General features: G+C 42.5%; 1 protein-coding gene across 3 annotated transcripts in view; it reads right to left on the bottom strand.

Annotated features, from left to right (window-relative positions):
• Nucleotides 1–23,285, bottom strand: part of TLN2 (talin 2) — a 313,576-nt gene that overhangs the window by 133,595 nt on the left and 156,696 nt on the right. For all 3 annotated transcript variants that reach the window (XM_019504368.1, XM_019504369.1, XM_019504370.1), the window contains 6 exons: nucleotides 22,332–22,434; nucleotides 18,445–18,653; nucleotides 17,450–17,569; nucleotides 15,952–16,149; nucleotides 13,302–13,441; nucleotides 6,263–6,356 (listed from right to left, as the gene is read on the bottom strand). In XM_019504368.1, the coding sequence (XP_019359913.1) occupies nucleotides 6,263–6,356; nucleotides 13,302–13,441; nucleotides 15,952–16,149; nucleotides 17,450–17,569; nucleotides 18,445–18,653; nucleotides 22,332–22,434 (864 nt within the window). The remainder of the gene's footprint in view (nucleotides 1–6,262; nucleotides 6,357–13,301; nucleotides 13,442–15,951; nucleotides 16,150–17,449; nucleotides 17,570–18,444; nucleotides 18,654–22,331; nucleotides 22,435–23,285) is intronic.

The following is a 23,285-nucleotide window of genomic DNA, read 5'->3' as shown; positions in this document are numbered from 1 at the left end:
TTCTAGCCACATTCTCACTGCCAAGGAGATGAGTTCTCAGACAGGAGAGAGAATAGTAGGAAGTGAACAAACTGAATCACAGACTGACTGTTAAATCTGTTGTTAAATAGGAAGTGGTGAGAGTTACTACCCATCATCTAGGGACAGTTAAGTAAGGTATCTTCACTGGGGAGGCACATCTTTTCCTGAGTTTCAGGGCAGGCCCCAGGGCATTTTGACACTATACTGAAGCTACAGGTAAAGTGCGTTAGTCCTACAGAAGATAAGACTGCCTATCGTACTAAGAAGTTTTGAAGAGGATAGTAGGGAAAATAATGAATGAGGTGAAAACCAGAGGTAAAAAGAACAACAACAGCAACCAAACAGCCTTGATTTAACATTTTCCTTTCATTATGGTTAAAGCTTATTGATGGTGGCCCTTTCATTCCAGCTGGCTTACTCTTTAAAATTATACTGCCATCACACTGCAGCATACATGGTTCTAGTCTCATGCCCCAAAGGATTATTTTCTTCAGATGAGGTGGGGGATCTAACTCTGGCTTGGGTGAAGGTGAGCCCAAGCCATTTTACCTGTGCCCACCATGGCCTATTTCATGTGGGGCTGGTTTTCTACTCGAGTCAAATACTTACTATTTCTTTTAGACCCTCTTGGAGGCCTGGTCTTGAGCAGCTCTAATCTGTCAAACTGTCAAAAACATCCACTGAGAAGTACTTACACTGCTGTTTTGAGAATGACTTGGTACAGAAAAGCAGTTTGCTACTGTGCCCATTTCTTATGGAAGAAGCTGCACTGTGAACCTAATTTCTTTTTTAACTTTTATTTATATTTATTTAGTTTAGAAGCAAAAACTAAAAGGAAAGGCCAAAACTATGTACAGAAAGAAATAAGTGCCATCCAAGCTTTTGGCCAAGGCACTGCTAATACTTGCTATTCACACTGTGGACTCATAAGAGTTTGCTACCACATCAAGCTGAACAGTAGTTCTGCTCAGCAGATGTGATCTCCTACATGTTTAATTTGTACATTTAAAATAACTGCTGGGAAAATATATTTGAGGTCCCTTTTCCATTTCATATGGCAATCTCACCCCTCTCTGTCCTACTAGCTCTTTTTTCTCCCTGCATGCTTCTTATGGAATAACAATTAAAGAAGAGCTGTATAAAACTTAAGTTTCCTCCTTTATTCTCTCTTTAGCCTGTGCTACTCAAAAAAACATATCACTCAGTAAATTATGATAAAATATTAAGGTACACAGCAACCTCAAATTTAGAAGTTGGGGGGGAAGGGAGAGGTGGAAACTGTTTACTGGTAAAAATGCCAGGCTGAAGCCTGTGTGTCTTTACTACTGAGGCTTCTTATAAACACTCTTCAGAAGAGATGCTAACTGTGCAGTAGCCTAAGAACACTGCGCAGTAGCACTGTTGCAGGGCACCAAGGTGCCTGCTCCTTTAAGGGCAGAAACTGCTGAGAGAGAGGGCCCTAGGAGCCAGGCAGAAACCCCACAGATGCATGTTACTGTGGCAGCTAGCTAGCGAGGGAATTAGCCTGCACCTGCAGCTAGTCAGCTGACGGGAAGGAGGCAGGGCTCTGGGCCCATATAAGTCCAAGAGCTGGGACTGAAGGCAGTTAGGGCCCTGGCAGCTGCCAGAGGGAGTAGAGTTTGTGCAGAAAAGCTCCATGGAGCTACCTGGGTGCCTGCACTACTGCTGGTGAGACTAATGAAGTTTAGGAGCTCCTAAAGTATCCAGGGCTAGGAGGCACACATTGTTGAGGGAGAAACTGGCCCTCTTAAAGGGACAGAGTGTGTCCTTCAGTGTTATGGCTGCTGTTATGTCGTAGCCCAGGGGCTCATATTTATGTTGTTGCTTTCAATCCAGTGGACTGGGCTGAGGCTATTGGAGAGGAGGAGGCCACACTGGGGCACACTACCATGCAGAGCCCCAGGACCAGTGATGGTGCGCAGACAGGGCTGCGGACAGCCCAGTGACAGTGACGGCACGCAGACAGGGGCCCAGGGCCCAGTGATGACAGGAGGCCAAACTAGATCAAGGACTCAGAGGGACAATATCTGAATACCATCTGTGAGACATGGGGCATGATAAAGGGGCAGTTTTGGAGTCACACATATAGCCCATAAGGCTTAGGGTGTCTCGCGAGGCACATATTTAGAGAGGGACCTAGTAAGGGGTCTAAGAACTCACACGGTTTAGTAGGGTCCACCAGGACTGTGACTGCACAGCACCTTGAGGACAGCCTTCCTATCTACCATCTATTATCTTAACCATCAAGATGTGGCAGATGAGAATAGGTGCCCAAAGGGCAAAGCTGGCACAGTCACAGGGTTCTAGGGGCATCATGGCTGTCCCTAGAGACCCTACCCTGTGACAAGCATTCTGGGAAAAACCCGTGCTAATATGCTACTGCGCATTAATTTAGTACTTGATTATCCACGTATTATACTTAATACACAGTAACTACAGCACATTAATGAATATGCAGACCCACTGTTACTAAAAAGGTGACAGCTTTGCATCCCTTCTCCTTCCTCAGTAAAAAATACTTACCACCAGTTGGCTCTCAAGTTTCCAATTGCATCCTTTATTGCTACCCAAAATGTGCTTTGTTATTTCTTGACAACATGAAATATACAAAACCATTTGATACGGGATTTGTCACTTTGCTATACAGTATAATGAATAAACAGAAGAAACAATGCCTAGTATCATAACATTTTTGTTTTAGAGACTCATTTTCATTCTCATTGAATATGATGCATCCATGGATTAAACAACTTTGATGCCAGTAGCTCTGAAGTGTGGCAAAATTATTCCCTGCAGTTTGGAACAATTCTTACAATAAGCTTCCAAAAAAAGCTAAGGGCAAATGAAGCCCAGCTGGGACTTCACTGTGAGATGCTCCCATTTTCATCCAGGCTGAATTTGGTTTTCGGTGCAAAATTCCACTCACCCTTGAAAGAGTCAGGAATTGTGCTACAGAACACTTGACATGTGTAATATGATCATCTAGCTTTTTCCAAAACGGGTGGCATCTAAAATACCTTAATCAATTCAGTTATCAATTGTTCCTTTTTGCTTGCAGGAGCAACAATGGGAAATGAAAACCTCAACACATGAAAGCAATAATCACTATTAAACACACAACTAGAGAACCCCACCACACTGAAATTCATACCAGTTCTGCTTAAGCATAGCAGTTTTAAAACAACAGGAAAAAACTATTTACCTGCTCTGCTCCCCTCTTTTTTTTCCCCTTTCCCTCTTGCACACTATTTTGAAGTGTTTAATGCACAGGAATTCAGAAAAAACAACTGTTTTGACTGAAATTAATGCTTTTTCTGTAGTTAAAACTTCCTGGGATAAGATCCTGGTGCTCCATGGCAGAACAGTGAAGAAGTAACAACACAATTCTTTAACATTCAGGCACTTGAAATATTGATGGTAAATAATGCATACTTACTTTAACTTTTACTCAACCTTTTGGGCTAGAGACAGACATTAAAAAAATCTGAGCCTGAATTGATTCAATCTTCGCAGGTTAGTCTAATCTGGCTAGGCTAAACCAGTTTGTAACTATCGAAACATCCCCTCTGGACTGAAGGAAGAACTTCTTTACTGTCTGAGCCCCCAAGGTTTGGGATAGACTATCGCCGGAGGTGGTTCAAGCACCCACTATGAATGCCTTCAAGACACATTTGGATGTTTATCTTGCTGGGATCCTATGACCCCTGCTGACTTCCCGCCCCTGGGGCAGGGGGCTGGACTCGATGATCCTCCAGGGTCCCTTCCAGCCCGAATGTCTACAAAATGAAGAAATGCCAGCACATGCCTGCAGTGGCTCAGGCTAGAAGCCAGGTTGCGCTAGAGCAGACCTCCCTTTCCTGCCACAATGCTGAGCTGATGGGAAGGGGTGTGGTCAGGGCCCAGCAGGACACTCTGATTAGGGAGGGGTCCCCCCCTCGCTGTTGATAACAGAGCATCAAGTTACACAGCATGGAGATGCACAGAGAGTTGTTAGTATTTATCACCCCATCAAACAAAGCAAAACAGTTTCTCTCATTATTTCAAGCTCTTCTTAAACAACTTTTTCCAAGGACCTGTTACCAACTACCTGGTGATTAGCTCCAAAAAGCCCTACACCAACACTGTCTTGTCTGCCTTTGTCTCATCTCTGACAGCATGGACTGTAGCCAGCATGTGGTATGCTACTTAATGCTGAGAGGCGTTTGTGAAAGGCAGAGGGAAGGGAGGAATCCCTGCTTGAGCAGGGAGTGGTGGAGGAGCAGGAGGAAGCCAGGCAGGTGCTGCTGTACCTGCAGGCTCTACTGGAGGGGAGGGACCAGAGGAGCGGGGACAGTCCTGCTAGGCTGGAGCAGAGAGCAGAGCTCCATGCAGAGTTACAAAGCATCTGGGGTGCTGGAGGACTCTGATTTAATTCAAACCAGGAAGGGATCTGGAGCAGACACTGCATAAACCAGTTTGACCCAAATCAGTTATGTCTGATACTACATTCAAACAGGTTCATCTTAAACTGGTTTCAGCCATTTTCAAACTAATTTATGTGCTCTGAACATCTGTTCTGTTACAGGTTTAAACCAGTTTCTGATCACTTAAACCAGCTTATGTGGGATGTCTGTCCCTGGCCTTGGAAGAAGTGCTGGCTATTTTGATGCATAACTTAAGGAGCTTTTTCCACAAGAGCCAACTAGGTAACCACAGAGCACCCAACCTATTTAGTGACAGCACACTCATGCAGAAGACATAAAAGCCAGTGAATATTAGTTGCATGAAAGTGATGTTGTAGCTGTGATGATCCATAAATTATGTGACAGGCAAGTATTTCTTAGGGTGGTATCTTTTATTGGAGCAGCTACACAGTTGGTCCAGGGTTAGACAAGCTTTCAAATGCAAGGCATTCCTCCTCAGGTCTTAGTATTAGCTCATCTTATACTGACAGACCCTCCCTATCAGCTACAGCTGTGCAAAGCTTTGGTTGCTGATTAGATTCAGCAGATTCAGCGGCCGAATCAGGAGACCCTTTAATCTCTCCAAATTGCATCAGAACCCTCCGAATCGATTTAGAGAGATTCTATGATTTGGACAGACACAGCTTTAAATGTCTTTTCTACATACCCCAAGGTACCAGGTGCCTTGTAAATGCTGAGATGGCGGGGCAGATGAAGCATCCCACGGGAGCATGGGAGGATTCCCAGCACACTCAGCGGCGGACCCAGAAGTGGACCAGAAGCACTTCCGGGTCCACCACAGAGTGCATGGGGGACCCTGCCCCTCCACTCCCTAGCTTGACTGGTGCCTCCTGGGTCTAGCCGGTCACCCGGGGTCCCTCTGTGGCTTATTACTGAGCTGGGAGGGGGAGGGTCTCCCGCGTGCTTGGTGGCGGACCAGGAAGTGGACCGGAAGTAATTCTGGTTCCCTTCCGGGTCTGCTGCCAAGCATGCGAGGGGCACCCCACGCTCCCATGGGATGCTCCATCTGACCCACCAGCTCAGTTTTCCCAAGCTGCACCTGGTACCTTGAGGTATATAGAAAAAACATTTAAAGCTGCATCTATCACCGAATCACTAATTCTCCGAATCAGCATTGAATCTTCAGATTCGAATTCAGCCAAATCAAATCGGGACAGTGATCCAAATCAATCAATCAATCAATCGAATCACTGTCCCCTAAATCAGGTTGAATCTGAATAAAATCTGGCCTGCATCGCACACCCCTGCTATCAGCTATGTCAAGCCAAAGAAAACATGAGAAAATCAAAAATCTAACAGAAGAAAAAATTGAAAACTTTTTACTAGAAAGAACCTACATTTAAATAGCATGAATCTCTCCAGTTACAAGGAGCTAGAGGAAAAAACAAAGATTCCATAGTTCCTTGAAACACACTATCTGCCATTGTGGTGCTGGTAGTGATTTCTTTGTGTAAAATCTCTTACTTGCACCCTCCTTACCTCCTACATGGACATCCTCCAAGTTTCTGTAGCCAGAAATCTTTACAGTTCCACTAAAAGACACCATAGTGGGAATGAAGAAAGGTCAACCTCTAGCCTAGTGAGTGGAAACTGGGTGAAGTTTGCCCCTGTGTACCTCCTGACACAATCAGGGAAAAATAAATTCTGCCACCAGTGTCAAGCAGGAAAACAATGACACAGCAGTTACTCAGATGGGCAAAACATGGAAGGTAGCAACATTTAACTGCAGGAACTTGAAACCACCAAATTTAGAGTACCTCTAGTTCCCTGAGAGCGTTGTCACATTCCTTCTGTCCAGGAGCCTGCTGGGTGCACAGAGTGATGAGCTGATTAATACTCTCGGTCACTGCTCTAAGAGAAGGAAAGAAGAAGAGGCATATTTTTAAAGATGGACAAATTTCCCTTCTTTCTGTTTTGACCCAATTTATTTGCACACCATGAAAAGTTTTCAAGCTCATATGTTCTTTCATTTTTCTTAACATTAGTACTTAAAGAATAAGTGAACTACCTAGGATTTGATGTGGAGGACACAGGATATTGGTATTAATCCTTGCTGAAGGCCTCCTGTAGTGAAAGCTCTCACTGAAACCTTTTACAATAGGTCACATCTGAAATGTAGCCCTCTCCCCGCAAGATTTGTTACTCAGATATGAGCCACAAGTGGGAGCTTCGTCTCTTGGCAACACACATCAATATTTATGCATAAAGGGTATTTGTTGCATAATAATAATCTAAATTATTGACAGTTTGTTTGAAATTGTACTATTAAGAGAGTCTAGCTGCACCAATGTGTCACTAGCAACTATTATGCTTGGAAATGTCTGAATGCCTAATGCTGCTCACTTCCTGACTAACAAGCGAAGCACAGCCAACGTATATAAAATATATATTTTTTTTACAAAACCCCAGCTGTAGTAACTAAGATGCAGGGAGACTCCTTATGATGTCCCTTACTATCATAAGAGACTAATAGGGACAGCACTGCATAATAGTTTTAAATACTGCACATGCCTAAAATTCCCAGGAACTTCACAGGATATGTTATTTGACAACTGATGAAATTCACGGAGTGATGGAGGCAGACTGTGATGGTCTGCTTATGCATATTTGAAAATGTTTATTTTATGAACAAATAAAAATATGCCAGTTTAGCAAAATGTAATCAGGGTACTCTGTTTAACCTGCAGAACACAATTTGGAGATGCCTGTGGCAGAATGCCACCTCTGTCGCTCCCCAAAAACTCTGCTCTGTGACAATTTGGTTAACATGATCCCTGCAGAGGGCAGACATACCATCTCTTTAGGTAACGCTGAGTTGTAGCCTGAGCTGGATACATTCCTGAGGGAGTGGGAAACCTGCTCCCTCTGCCTATGTGATTGGCATCACATACCTGGGTTGGGGCTTAAGCTCCCTATTGTTCTAAGCAATGGCAACATGACTGGGAGGGGGTTAAAGACCCTGCCAGTCTACCTGGCAACCAGTGATGCATTTCAAATTGGTTGGCTGGCAGCCAACAGTTGCTGGACTTCATTGGACCAGGTACATGAGGTCATAAGGTCTATATAAGTTAAGGACTTCCCAGGAAGAGGGGCAGTAGCTATGATGAAAACTTAAGAGAGAAGCTGGACCATCTGAAAATTTGCTCTCTCTAGAAACCCATGATCAATGAACTGCTTGCCTCCAGAGGGAATCGTCATCTCCGGATGATACTTGTGAGTAAGCTACCTGAGATTTAACTAGATGTATAGCTTGCAGTAACTCAGATGCATGATCAAAGGCTACCATGCCACTTTTCTGTAAGGGATTTCTTCAATATTGCTCTACCCTGTACCCTATTCCAAACCTACTCCCTGTAACCAATAAAGTTCTCTTTTGTACCTAGTGTGGGAGACTTATTGGGAGAGGGTCTAGATTATGCCTTGGGGTCCCCCACCCTTGGTTTGGCTAAAGGAGACCACTGTTTGTGCTTCAGACTGAGGGAAGCACCCCAAGTTCTTGCAGTGGGTCAACTACCCTTAAGGACTAATAGGCCTGTGCTTCCCATAGGGTGCAGGTCCCAGATCAGTCCAGACTCTGGGTGATGGCAGCATTACCCCCAGGCTTGTGGCTGTGTTCCAGGAAGGGGGTCCACCGGACATGAGGCGCCCCCAGAGAGGCACTCAGAGCCTGGAAGGTGGTTGGGCACAATGAGGTGGATGGCTCAATGCAGGAGCACCCCCTACTGGCCCACCACAGAGGCATAATTGTAGGACTGGGGAATCAGAAGCCAATAACTACCTATTGCCAGTGCAGGGGGCAATCATAGGGGATCATGATCCTGGGTTCCTCCTCCACCAGCAAGTAGCAACTTTGGTGCCCAGTGTGCCTGTCACTGGGAGGATCAGTCAGCTGATCAGTCCTTCCAGCTTCAGGAACATGGCAGTCTTGAAGGGTTTTGATGCACTCCTGTGGCTGTGGGCACAGATGATTGTAGCAGCATGTGGGGCCCAGGGAAAATCATCCTATATGAGGCCCCTTTAACACTGTGAGGGCCCCCCAAAGCGTGGGGCCTGGGGCAGTTGCCCCAATTTGCTGCCCTCCAAAGGACAGCCCTGGCTGTGTGCAATGGTCTGCTGATCAGCCCTCCCAGCCACATAAGCACACTGGTATCCTTCAAAGCTCCAGTGTGCTCCTGAGATCGGGAGTGTCAATCAGCTGATTGGTGCTCCCATCCCTGGAAGTGCACTGCCCACATGTTCAATTTAAGGCACAATGGGAACCAGCCACAAAATTATTAGACATATTTTGTATAATTTTGTGGCTTTTTTCCTGTTGTATTGCATCATTAATTACATGAATGTGTGGGCAGGTTACTACTTAAGACACAGTTAACTGGTTATTTAAGTCTTAAATGCATCATCTGCTCATGGCCTGATAGAAACTAAGGTTCTCTCTCAAACCCTGCAGTGACTTCTGAACATTAGAGACATTTGTTGATTAAGAGACTCTAACAGATGGCAAAAAATTGATGTTTGACAGCTCCAAGAGAAACTTAACCAAGTGGTTTCTTCCTCCTTCCTTTCCAACCTCAGGGAGATAAGGCATACTATTATAAGGAACACCAGTGATTGCAGAAGGTGACAGATTTGAAAGGTCAGACATCTGCTGGTTTTAAAAACAGATGCTGAAGATGGTGTGAAATGGCCACGTGAATCCCACCGCTCATGAACTACCTGCATCCAAAAGTAAACCCAGCAATGCTCACACACATAGTACAAACAACCAGAAGCTCTCTTGCTGTGCCATCAAGAACCAGTGAGTATGACTGCAAAAATAGCATTAGCAGAAGAGAAGAGGCTTAGCTAGGATTTTAGAAGACATCTAAGAACACTTGCTTTTGTTAAGTGCTGCAGATGATTTCTTGGATCCCTTATTGCATTTGGCAGTTGCTATAGCTAAGTGCTAGTCAGGAAAAAAAACTCAGAAAAATGGTTTCAACAATAAAATTTCAGCTGTCAGAAAGAGAAAAAGCCTTAAAGAAAGCAGGAGGAAAAAGAAACAAGATCAAGCTTTGTGCCATCTAAAAAGATTAGGGCAAAAAGAGAACATCTAGTTATACATCAGGCAGAAGGAGAGCTGTTTCTTTTCACCCCCCAATTTTCTCAGAGAAAGAATAAAAATACTTGACCCTGATCACCCCACTGCAAAGAAAGTATTCACCACAACCATTGTATTTATAATGCCACAGCAGATTTGAGAAGGGCACCACTGTGTCTCATTTGTGGTAAGACTGATGCTGTGTTAGTTGTCCTCTAACATCTATTTTAATTCATATACTGACCTGCGCAAAGCTGCAACAATGAATTGTCCTAAACTCTTACATTAGTTTACCTTCATCTCTTCACCTAACATTTTCATAGAGTGAATGACAACCTGCCTGCAGTTCAAAAACAAATACTTAAATGGCTCCACTGGAAACTCTAATTTCCACCAGGGTCTGAAGAAACAGAAGGGCTGTATGTCAAAAGCAGCAGTCCTTAACACTCGGGCACTCTAGGGGGAGTACAAGCTGATTCAACCCCATATCTTGAGTTTCAGCAACTGTCACTTGACAACCTGCAATAGTAGTCATTGCTAGAAACCTGCTCACATCTGGGGATAGCATAGATGTCAGAAAGACACTTTGTTGAAAGTGTCACAACTGTGGTTATTTAATGTGACTTATCCGTTAACTCCTGTTTATAAGAGTCACTATTTTATAGCCACTGTGGTAACCTATAGGAATTTACAGTCTTAACTTATTCCCTTCCTCTCCATTACTATCCATTCTGGTATGAAAAATTTGCAATACAGTACCTAATATTTTGCAATATAATACCTAATATCTTGCAGTACAATACAATGATGTCCAAGCTTGATCTGGATGTTGCTTTGATTTAACATTGAGGTTTCAAATCCCCAATTTCTACTCAGCCTCTAAAATTCTCTTTCTAGATTAATACTTTTCTCTCCATTTTCAGCAATTCAAGATATAAGCAATTTATCCATAGATTTCATAGACATTAGGGCTGGAAAGGACCTCTTGAGATCATCGGGTCCAGCCCCCTGCCCAAGAGGCAGGAAGTCAGCTGGGGTAAGATCACCCCAGTAAGATAAGCATTTCTTAAAAAGGTATCCAGAGTGGGTGCTTGCATCACTTCTGGAGGGAGTCTATTCCAGACTCTGGAGACTTGGACGGTAAAGAAGCTTTTCCTTATGTCCAATCTAAAATGGGCTTTCAGCAGTTTGTGACTGTTAGACCTTGTCTTCTCTTGGGGTACCCTGCTGAACAGATATTCTCCCAGTTCCTGATGCACATCCCGCACGTACTTACAGGCTGCCACCAAGTCACCCCAAGCCTTCGCTTCTCCAGGCTGAAGAGTCCCATGCCTCTCAGCCTCTCATATGGCCTGTTTTCTTGACCTCTAATCATGTGTGTGGCTCTCCTCTGGACTCTTTCAAGCTTCTCCATATCCTTTCTAAAGTGCGCAGCCCAGAATTGGATGCAATACTCCAGCTGTGAGCTCACCAAGTCTGAGTAAAGCAGGAGGATGACTTCTTGGGTCTTGCTTGAGATGCATCGGTAGATGCAAGCCAGAGTTTAATTTGCTTTGCAGACTACGGCATCGCATTGGTAGCTCATGTCCATCTTGTGGTCAATCATGACCCCCAAGTCTCTTTTGGTCATGGTGCTATAGAGTGTAGCACTGCTGAGCCTATAAATAGGACGTGGGTAGTTTCTCCTGAGGTGGAGCACCTTGCATTTCTCTATTTCTTACCACAAAAATATAATTTGTTCAAATGACTGGTGAAAACAACTTTCTGAACAAAGGATTTTGTTTTTTTTATTTCACAACTGACCTAGTTGAATAAAAAGGACTAAATAACCTGAGAATGCCTTTTTTTTTTTAAACATTTCAGGTTAACTGAAAAAAAGTTCTGTGTTGGCCTGACCCAAATCAATTTCTAAATATAATACTCATACAGCTCCAATATTTAAATATATTTTTGTCATTAAAACAGGGATGTTTAGGAAGAGAGGACAGAGATATTAGGAACTGAAAGGCAGCATAATACATGCTAGATTTCAGTAATGGGTTATGCAGATTTCCTGCACAACTCTCAGTCAGGGAACCAAGCGCTTACATAAAGCCATGAAACAAAGATACCAATAGCAATGAATATGGTTTTCATATCACACATATTCTGCAACATTTTCTCATTATGTTGCAATTTTCAGCTAGGTCACTAACAACTCCCTCAATACCCAACAGATTTATAATGGCAAGCATTTTCCCCATCTGGATTTCCTTTCAGACAAGGGTTATATAATGGTACTCCTTCCACCCAAGGCAGGAACATCCCATTTTATTTAAGAAATCAGCTTGCCTCTTATATATCCTTTTGTTAACACTGACTCAAGAAGAGGGGATGTTATGGTGTATGCATTTGGCACTGGTACTGCAGGGAAGCATAAATGAGGATTGTTGAAGCAGCACCATCAGTAGGCTGGCAAAAAAATCAGCCTACTCCATCTCCCTGAAGGAAAAACAGGGGGCCTTTGAGGTGGAAATTTAAGGCAAGAGCCTCAAAGCAAGAAAAAACTCACAAGATTAAAACCCTAATATTTATCCCCCTTAAAAATCCCAACAACGGTGCACATGTACACCCCTGTAGCTGTATATAAACGTACAATTTACAAACACAGCATATACACAGACATTGCTGAATATGATTTTTCTTCACTGGGGGTTGAAAGCCTTTACACCAACTGTCAGTCAAACATCCTCAGTGTCAGCATGTGTAGAGAAAGTAAAAGTAGCTGCCAAAACAAAAAGCAAGGACACAGAATAACCGTTATAAATAACTTCTTAAAAAAAAAACCAGCCAGATTTTCACCTGATGTAAATCACCGTGCCATGAACACAGGGGTGGATCCACAGGGAGTGCAGTGGTATGGCTGCACACTCCTTTTGGACTGGACCACACCTCAGAAACCTCGTGTGCCTTTTTTAAAGTCCCTAAGCAGGTGAGAATCCCTTTCCTTCCCTTCCATGCTCAGTCATGACACCTCCCCTTCTCCTCCCCCTACCACCCAGCCTGCTGCTTTCCCTGCGCAGGGGAGCTTTCAGAGCCACTTGTGCCCACTCCAGCTGCAGCACAGGGGCTGGGGTCAGCTGGGATAGTGGTACTGGCAATGGGTGGGGTGGCTGGACCCCAAGTGCCCTACCCTGCACCTGCTCCTGGAGGACCGGGAGGGTGGGGGAGCCCACCCTTGACCTATTGCTGCTGTTGCTGTCCCAGATGAGCCCAGTCTGCACGCAGTCCAGCAGGAGTAGCTCTGAAGCTTCCTGCCACCCCAGGAACAGTGGGGAAAGCAGCAGTAGTGAGTAGGAAAGGGGGAGAAGTGATCATGGAGGAGGATGGGGGATTCTTCCCTGTTCTGCGGACTTAAAAATGTCCCTGGAGGTTCCAGCAGCATAGGCTGCCAGCACTAGTGGATAGGGAAGAGGGAGAAGCCTGGGAGCTGCCGAGGCTCCCTTTGCCAAATCCCAGACCCTCTGCTGAATGGACATCAGTGGAGCTTCATTGATTTCCACTAACTAAGGAATTAATCCAATATAAGCAAGATTCCTCAGATCTCATTCACTTGATAAGTAGAAGCAAAAGATGATCTGACATGATTAACTGATTGTACCAGAAGACTCAGCCAACAAACAAGACATACTGCAAAGGAAAGTTAAGAAAACTTCATAAAACCTAAAGCAGGTTCTTACCTGGCAGCTGCTGCTAAGAGGTTCTTGGCATTAGGAGCTCCAGGATCAACAGAGAGAGACTTGGCAGCCAACAAAAGCTTGCTGGAAGCCATAGAGATGTTCTTGAGGTTCCCTATTACTTGAATCTGGTCCTCTTTAGTCTGGAAAGCCACAGCAGTATAGCAGTAAGCATGCAGCCCACATTAACTAAAAAGACAACTAAAATAAAAGTACTGAAATGTGGAATTGAATATAATTACCCATCTAAAACTCCTTCCCTGCATAGAATTACATACTAGATATGGTCACTGACCAAAGCCTCTGCTATCCCAGATAGATGCCTCCAGTTCCATTCATACAGCAGAAAAAGAAACCCATATAAAAACATCCTGATTTCTAACAATAACAGCATTCACAGAAAAGTGGGGGGAAATTTAACTACTTGCTAAACAATGCTTTTGTTGTCAAAGCTCTTATACATCTCTGCCTGGCACAATTGGTCCACATTATTCAGTCAGTGTGTGCTAACTATATCCTAGCACCCCTGGTATAATTTACAGCCTTCTTCACCTTTTTGGGATTAATGACTTAATCACACAGAAATGTGGCCAAAAACACCTTTAAAAACACTTAATGACAGGGATTCTCCACATGGAGAAAAAGCAGTTTCTGGAAAACTACTCTGGTTTTGTTGGATAAAAGGCTTGAATTTGACATGGCACAATGGATTCATTTAAAGGAATGACTTAGAAATAACAAATTTCTACATACAACATGACAGAAAAAATATAGTTTGATTAAGGTGTGTGGCAAAGAGCAGTGTTTTGAATTCCTATCAATAATTTAGGCATTAATGCAGCACTTTCTTCTGTGTTAGAAATATTTGCAAGCAGATAGTATGTTCAGTTGATTCAAATAGGCTTTAATCTATATTTGCGAGCCATTTGCAGTATTTGCTTTTTGCTTCACACAGTGTCTCCCCCAAATTTCTGTTTCTGGTCTGACTGAATGACAACTTTTTAGGGAAAAGTCATCCCTTTTTATCTGATTCAGAAATACCTATGATTGTTTTAGTTTAGCATGTGTTCAAGACAAACATTCCATACGGTCTGCGAGTTCACTGCTAGCTGGAATTCCCTTGTAAATACTGGTTTGCACTTGTGAATAAAACTCTCACACCCAATTATTATTAGTAAGGCCCAGAGCTTCAAAGTTAGTTAGGCACTTAACTCCTATTTAACTCCTATGAAATCTATGAGGCTTAGGCATCAAACCACTTTGAGAATCTGAGCTCATGTGATTAAAAACTGGCCACTGGCAGCACTGCAAATTACTTGTTTGCAAGAATATTCACAGGTGCTACTTGCTGTATGTGACTCTTTCTGCCTATAAAGTATTACCTTTAAGGGACTCTGTCAGAACATCAGAAGTGTTACTTTTTTTTAATTAAGAGCACTAATTCATAGCCCTGGAGACTAAAGTCATCCAGTTTGCTGTGGAACAGATAAACACCAAGGTGGCAGCAGGTTAAGTCAACTTATACTACACCCCATGGATATACTAGATTTCTAACCTGGTGGGACAGGGATGAAAGAATGGCTCTGTTTCTATGTTTATTTAATCCCTGGGTTTTGGTTGGGAGTGCAAGGCTGCCAGTTTGTGCTAAGTGAGATGCTGTGTTCTTGATGTGGATACTTGTCCCCTGGGAACAGAATGGTTTAACTTCCCCTCAAAAGCCCAAACTCTCTTTCAGTAAAAGCTGACCACTGTCCTCATATATAACAGCATTTAGGTGCCAACAGTTTGGACTGGATTTATCTATACGTGATCTCACAGTGCTTTTAAAGGACTTCAGACTCTTCTACTTCTTGTCATTAGACTATTATGCCACACAAGAATCTGACAGACTGCCCCACGCACCTGACTTGGCACAGGTCTTCTGAAGTGTTCTGGTACCAGCTATTCAAAAGGCTGACATATACAATCAGCAAACACACTTGCATGTTTTCACCTCTTGTCCTTCCCTCCTATAAACTGGATGGAACCACTTCATGTAATGTGCTAGCCTGTGTTTTGCTATATGGCTTCACATCCAGCCTGTCATAGAGCTCTTTCTAATGCCAACTGTAGCTAAATGTTTCAAAGTGCAAAAACTAGTAATGTGTACCCCATTTTTAAAAACTTGAAAAAAATACACAATACTGTCACATCCACAAGGTGCTTTACCAATCTTCCCCACAGGTCAACTTTGTGGGGTTGGCAGCTCCACAACGGATCCAATAATGTGTATCCATGTTACACCAAGTGGAAGTACTGAAACTAGATTTCAAAGGATTCATTATATCTCAGCTATCCTTTTTACCTTGCTTTTTTGGAGCACAGGCACTTATCTCTAGGAGCTGCTCACTATCTGGAAAAACAATGGACTACCTTCTGCTACACAGCTCACAAAATCAAGAGAACAAAGCTCTGATTAAATGAAGGAGTGTAGTCATTTTCAATCAGTACCAGGAATCTTGTGAGCATTGTGAAAACTCCATAGTAATTTCTCTTCAATCAGAACAGCTTGTTATCACTGACCCTCCTTCTTTGTGCAGGTTGAGACTAGCACAGCTGACATCCCTACATATCCCAGGTAGGTCAGCTGTAGATTTCAGGGATCCAAACTCACTTGTGCTTGACCAGCCATTTCAATGCCAGCATCAAGGAACTCATCAAAATCATCACTAAACTTTCCAGAGGCTGCTGCCAACTCTCCACTTTGACCCCGTGTAGCATGAACTACTTCTCCTGCTGACTGGTTCAGATCTGCTGCAGCCTGGTTCAGTTCACTTTGTGCTTCTTGGAAAGATTTAGAACTTGGAGGCAGCTTCAAGAGAAAAGAGTTAATTTTAGTGACCAACTGTTCAGATAAGCCCTTAGCAACTATGCAGCTCTTGTACCATTCAAAATGTTAAAAGAATGCATGTGGATGGTCCCTGGGATTACACCTGGATTACTAGGATTTGAATGATAAGAAGATAGCCTTTATTTTAGAGGTGGGACTAAATCAAAAGCTGTATAGCAACCAGCCTAGTTTTGCTCCCTGTGGGAAATGAACCCTAGATTTGGAAGTGAGAAGCACAGGCCTCTACCATTTGAACTCCATGCACTAAATCCATTAACGGGAAGACTAGGCGGCAGTTATCTCCTTGCTTTGCCACACAAGAGGGCAGACAAATGGTCATGAGTGCCTTCAAGCTACGGCAACCCCTAACTTTGGGATTCTTTCATATACAGATCCTGGTCTCAGTATGGCAACTTTCCATTTATACTTTAGATACTTGGGCATTAAGGCCAAGTTATTTATCTCCATCTCAGAAGACATCTAGAAATATTCTTTTTTTTTTGTCTTTTATTCTACAGTACTGGCACCTGCGAGTCAGCCACGAACTGTGGAGGTTCTAATGACTATCTATTTGGCAGAATAAACATCACAAAATGAATTTACAGTAACCATGTGGATTTTAACTGGCTCCAAATTATGTTTGAGGCTGACCTAACTAAAGCATGCACTGACTAAAGGTATTCAGATTACTTCAGAATGAGATCCCCTGTTCACCCAACAAACAGGAAGATTCCCGCTGCTTCTGGTAGTGATGACACATGACTGAACTACACAGTGGCCACACGCCTCAGCCAAGTTGCTTGTGGTTACAAACTGTAAGTGGCATTTAAGGATAGAAATATGGATACAACTTATAATTTATTTAAATTAAATTACAATAGACTCAGTACACTTTTTTAGAAGGGTGCAACAGAAAATGGGGATTGTGACACTGTTGTAAAGAAGTATGAATGAATACTGCTTGATAGCAGGGCACCATAGTTCTCCCACTAAGTTGAAAGGATAGCTTTTTATTTTTCAAGTCTTTGTATATTTCAAAACTGAGACTTCCAGTAATGGAGCTGATGGTGATCTAGGCAGGGCTGGCAATAAAAAATTATCATATTTATGAGTCACAGCAACATGTGGGTTCTCTCCAAATCAACAGAGAAGCTTTGCAGTATGAAATACTGAAATGGGAAAGGCATTTAGAGGATATTTCTTATGAGTGAATTTAACATATGGAGAACCCAGGTCAGGTTTTGCCCCTCTGAAATAATTTACATACAAATATTTTTCTCACCGAATCAACAAGTAGTTTCTTGCTAGATTCTCCAATACTCTTCAAGGCCACATCCACATCCTTTTGTCCAGGTAGACAATTCACACAGTTATTCAGTGAATGGGAAACTGCTTTGGCCACCTGGAAATATACACGCACATGAATTCATCAGGAATAGCTGACTGGGTCCTGTTCAACAAGCTTTAACCTTAAAGGGCAGTTCACCTTTGTGGCAGGGAACTTCTAAATCCTGCTCTTTCTATAACATGACTCCTCCTCTAAGGCTTGTCCCTTTCTCAGTTTCCCAACTGCAGAAAAGCAACTGTTGCTCATTATACTCACTCATTTGGCAAGGCAGTGCCTGGACTGAAAACTTGTAATGGGCATACAAAAGTGTTATGCAGAAAGGGGCTGTGTGGAAAGCAAGTTAATACTGATGAACCAAAACTTGATTTTGAGCACTCAGCAGATGACAGCCCTTACAAAGAAATGAGAAACTAGTCAGCCAATCAGGTGCTAGTAACAAAAAAAGGGCATGTAAGATGGATGCTTCATGTAAGCTTCAAGGAACTGTTATTTAAACATACCCCCTGCAATTATGATTTAAAAAGCCAAACAGCCTCAGGACCCCTGACCAAGAGAAAAGGATCTGTTGATCTGATAAAAAACTGCTGATTTGATGTGGTATGTTTAGAAAAGTTGGTGCGTCATGATTTAGATTCCAAGCACACTATGACGACTCAGGATTGTTAAATTGGTAACAATGAGAAATCTGTTTAGCTTCACAATTATAATCTCACATGTAAATATCACAGGGTTTAAAGGCAGTAGTGGACAGATGTCACTCCACAACTTAAAATAAATCTTGCTAAGAAGAATTACATCAATTCAATGTCTCCAAAGCAGCCTATTTCCTAGCTGCATCAGCTGTGCTATTTAGTGCTGTGGTTTCAACATTCGCAGTTGTTCTCTGCTGGTTTTGTGCAGCAGGCATAGAAGGTCATGTCACAATTTACCTGGGCTAATCTTTGCTGACTCTCTGCATCCCCAGGTGCTGCCAGAGCCTTCTTTGCTTCCTGAATAAGCATAGCAGAGCCTTCCATGACATCCCTTGCTGAATCTAACATAGCATGTGCTGCCATGGGGTCAGTAGTAGATGCCGCAACCCCTCGTGCTGCCTGAGCCAAAGTCTTCAGAGCTTGCGCTGTTTCTCTGGCAGCAACCCCTAAATTCAGATTTTATCAAGCACTTTGTTAGTATCCTCTAAGGCACAATCCTTTTTACTCTCTGGAAGCTGAATTTGCAGGTAATAAATCCATTTCAACATAAAATATCAAACATTTTAAAACAAGTCTTTCAAATGTGAACACTTCTGATACTTACACCACAATGCAGTTTGAAACAAGCCACAAAGTTAATAATATACCCCAAAGTGCATATTCCGGGACAGTTCTAAACAAATGAACACTTCCTTCTTATGTCAGGGAAAGAAGGAAATTCTAAGATTTTTAAATTGCTTTCAGTTGAAACTGAAGGAAAAAAAAAGAAATTCTTAACTCTGAAGGGTAACATTTTAAAAATGCCTAAGTGATTTAGTAGCCTACGTCCCATTAACTTGCAATGAGTCTTAGAAGCTAAAATATCAGTTACTTTTAATATATGACTCAGGACCTCACTCAAGATCAAAAAGGCAGAAAAATTTCAACCAAAAAGCAACATAAAGCTTTCTAAAACAAAGAAACTCAGTATCACCATGTCTCCTTATGCAGAGTGTGCACAAAGTGGAAAAAGGTACATAGCAGACCTTGGGAAACTGGTTAGGTGGCCTGGCAGTCTGACTCAGATACTGAAGAAGTTCATCAGTGATGAAACTAAAAACTATGGTTCAAGCCATAACAGAAGAATGTTCTTTTACCTGTCTAATTCATCCTTTACTGAAAAACCATACAATGTTCTTTACTTTGAGTTTTTAAAACATCCTTATTAGTCTGTAGAATAAAAATTGCTACCTACACAACAATGGACTATTACAGATCCATTAAATGTTGGTGGTCTTTTTAGTTTAAGTACAGAAAGGCTAAACATGCCATTCCTACTTTAAAAATTCCCTACAAAAAGGTTCTCACTCCCTGTACAAGCCTGCGTTGTTATAGGCCTTTGCTTTCCCATCTATAAACATTTACAAAGTTATACATCTGGAATGTAGTTTCACAACCTAATACAAGTTACGGGGCTGCCAATTCCAAATGTATTAATACTAACACATTAACAATTTCAGTGCCACAGTCACAAGTGAACATTTATAAACACAACACTTTTCTTTGTTACCGCAGAGAAAGAGCTGTGTTATGCATAAATGTAAAAGAAGTTCAGATCTAGACACAGCAAGAGGATTGGTATTGCTTAAAGTTTCCACCTTTCCATTAAACAGCTTACAATGCAACCTTTGCCTTTTTGACATTTGCCATACACAGGAAACCACAAAGTTTCTCCCAAAACGATAAATTCTTTATCAGGAGTTGAAGCAGTTCTCCCTCCCCATTTAAAAGGCGGGTTAGTTAGCAGGATGCTGGGATGGGAACTAGGAGACCTGGCTTTTATTTCCCGCTCAACAATTCTTGTGCTGTGGGACCTAACAAAAGTCACTTCACCAGTCTGTGCCTCCATTTTCCTTCCCACGGTTACTCTGATTTATTTATTTAGCTTGTAAACACTTTAATACTTAGAGTCTTGAAATGGTCACCCCTAATAAAACAGGGGCCTGACTACACAGGTCAGTAAAAGCTATTGTAATATTTGTAATATTTAAAATATTTATAAATATTTTATTTATAACAACAGCACTCTTAGGGGAAGTTGACTGGAACATTAAAAGTAGCTGAAATCTGAGACACGGTTCTTTTATCTTCCCAAAAAAGCGGGATAGGAGATTCAGTTTTTATGTTGTTGGCTCAAAATTCTTTCTGTGATGTCCTTTTAATCCTTTTAATGATCAGATCACAATTTTCCAAGTAGGAAAATTCAAGTCAGGAATTTAAGTTTCAAATATAGAAGCCAAATAAATCAGATTAAAAAGGAGGGGTTCATCTTTATTAATTATGGAAGAGTAAAAAAATCCCTAATTGTTCAAGCCTCCAACTGTGTTCAACAGATTTCACTACATAGTGATTTGTAAGTCACAGAATAAAACAAGGGAAACTTGCACAGGAACTTAAGTACAAAAGGGTAACATATTACATTCAAAGTTAAATTGTAAATGACTTTGCCACTATTATGTCATAAAAAATTGGTTTAACAGTACCCAAGACATTACGTGGTAAACAACAACCACCGACATAATCCCAATATGAACACTTCATGTTTGAGTGCCCAAAAGATCAGCACAAAGTATTAGACAGAAAATAGGAGGACAGACAATAAAAGAGAGCTCTGACTACTACAGCAGGTTTTCCTGTCCTAGCAGCTACCTAATTGTTTTATTTTAAGATAGCTCCTTGTTTCAGTCACTAGATTCCAGCTTCATAAGTTCATTTTCAAATACTAACTAATGCATGGGTATGTAATAGAAATTTGTGTCATCTTAATCCAATTACATCCATTTCAAATGAAAGCAACTGAAATCTGCGTAGTCTTGATCCAATTACATCAAATGAAATGGTAATTGCCTTAATGGTTCTTATCAGTAACGTTTAAAAATATCCTGCTGTGGTGTTTGCATCAACACCTTCTATTTTCTACACAAATAGTGTTAAATAATTGTATTTTACAAGGCTGAAATGTTTGTTCTAATGGCTCTTTCAAGGTCCTAACTGGTATGCACAACTAGCAGTAGAGTAACTGCTGAAAAATCGTGCTCTGAAGGTTTGCTGCTCAAGTTCCCCATTAGTAGCGACCTACTCAAATCATGATTTCACAGATATTGCAAAATTGGGCAATCTCTGTGAAATGGCAAACTCCATGAAAACTGCAGGGGAAAGAAAACCTTACTAAAAATAAAATGCTGGCTCCCCAGTGGGAGGCAGCAGTCTTCCCAGCTGTGCAGCCAAGCAAGATGGCTGCCACCCCCCACCCCCAGTTGATTGGCTGAGAGGGCTACCTGTCATGCAGCCCTGCTCCTCTCTACCGATCAATGGTGAGGGCTGGGGGCCACACAACAAACAACCCTCACCAATGAGCAGTGAGGGATGGGGCTGTGTGATGGACAGTCTTCTTTACCAATCAGTGGAGGGGGCAGGCCACCAGGGCCCCATAGCCAATCAGAAACTGGGGAGGAGGGCCACCATGATAAACCTGTGAAAATGGCAGCTGGCCTCATGATCTGCCCATGAAATTGGCTGGCCACCACCTTGACTTAGCCTTCTGCTCTTGCTATGCAAATCTGATCATCAAGGCAGAGACAGCAAGAGCCTCATGCATGTAAATCCGTTACCTGTGGTAAGGGATGCACAGTTTTAGCCAGCACCAACGTATCTTGGGTATAGTTTGAAGTATGAGATAAAAACCCCAAGGGCTTTCTACCATTTAAAATAATTACATTAGTATCATTCTCATCACGGGCTCTCTCACAACAGTGACATTTACATAACCCAGCACTTTAATTCAATTGCACGGTAAAGAATTGTCTCTTTCTACAATGAAGTATTTATTTTACAGTTATGGTATCAGAAGGCTCAGCCTACTCCAACTTTCTGAGCCAGAGAGCAGTCCCTGCAACTTGGTTTCTCCTTTTACAGAAACAAGGCAGCTTATTTTTCATGAACAATTGCTAGTAACTCACAAAATTCACTGCAAGTGTAAAAATGACAAAGAACGCACTTGCTTCACTTAAATAACAGGAAAACCTTCCAACACACATTTTATGGAAAGCAGAGTTTGCTTGCAGGCATTATAAATAGAAGAGTACCTGTGTAGTGCTCATTGCCTTGAGCAGCACAAGTCAACAGCTGGGCCATTGATGAACCAACAGCTTTGGACGTGCTTCCTAGGTCTTGAGCACATTTTTCAAGCTGTGAAAACATTCAGAGGACAGATTTCTTTACTTATGCTACATTGCTGCAATTTTTCCTTCTAAGCCTAATAGAAAGATTTTTCTCCAAGCAACTGGCATTACTGAGTAGCCTTGCACTATTCAACCCTAGGACATGACTAGCATGCATTCAATGTCCAGGCCGAATGAAATGGAAGTATCAAACAGCATGCACATGGGAAGGAAATCAGGGCTTCAAAATTGAGTTTTGATAGTTTGTAACGTGTTATTTTACAGTTTCATTCTCAAAGTACAAGATTAAAGATTAAATCAAATGTTGATTCTCTTTCCTGTTTTTTTAATTGCAATGGCTAGAAGAAAAGGATATTAAAAAAAATCCCTACAACCCAATTTCTTTCTTGGCCCTTAAAGTAGGACCTTCTCCACTATGTGGTTTTTGCCCAGAGCAGGGGTGGTCAAACCCCCTGCCTGTGGGCTACATCAGGCCTCTGGAGCTGTGTAAGCCAGCCTGCAAGGCTCCCTATGGATCCTGTTGGGAGCCTTGCAGGCTGTAGACCTACACGCTAGATCAGGTGTGCAAGGTGGAGGTGGGGCTGGCAGGGACAGTGCAGAGCCCCTGCAGCCTGGTTCCAGCCATACAGAATGCTTGCACTGCTCCTGTGTGCCAGGATCAGACCCCTGGTCTCTACAATGCCCCTGCCTGGCCCCTGTACACAAGGACTGCACTCCATTTAGGTGGAGGTGGTGATCCCAGTGTATGGGGGCAGCACAGGGTCCAATCCAGTCCTGCCCCATTTATCTGGCCTGCCGGCTAAAAATGTGAGCACCAGAATAGTTTTCTTTTTGGCATAAGGATCGTTCATGGCGTTG

Source organism: Gavialis gangeticus, unplaced genomic scaffold, assembly GCF_001723915.1.
Source record: "Gavialis gangeticus isolate Ggan-Ray unplaced genomic scaffold, GavGan_comp1, whole genome shotgun sequence".
NCBI classification, from domain to species: Eukaryota; Metazoa; Chordata; order Crocodylia; family Gavialidae; genus Gavialis; species Gavialis gangeticus.
Note: the sequence above shows the minus strand (reverse complement) of the source record. Positions and strands in the feature narration are given on the sequence as shown.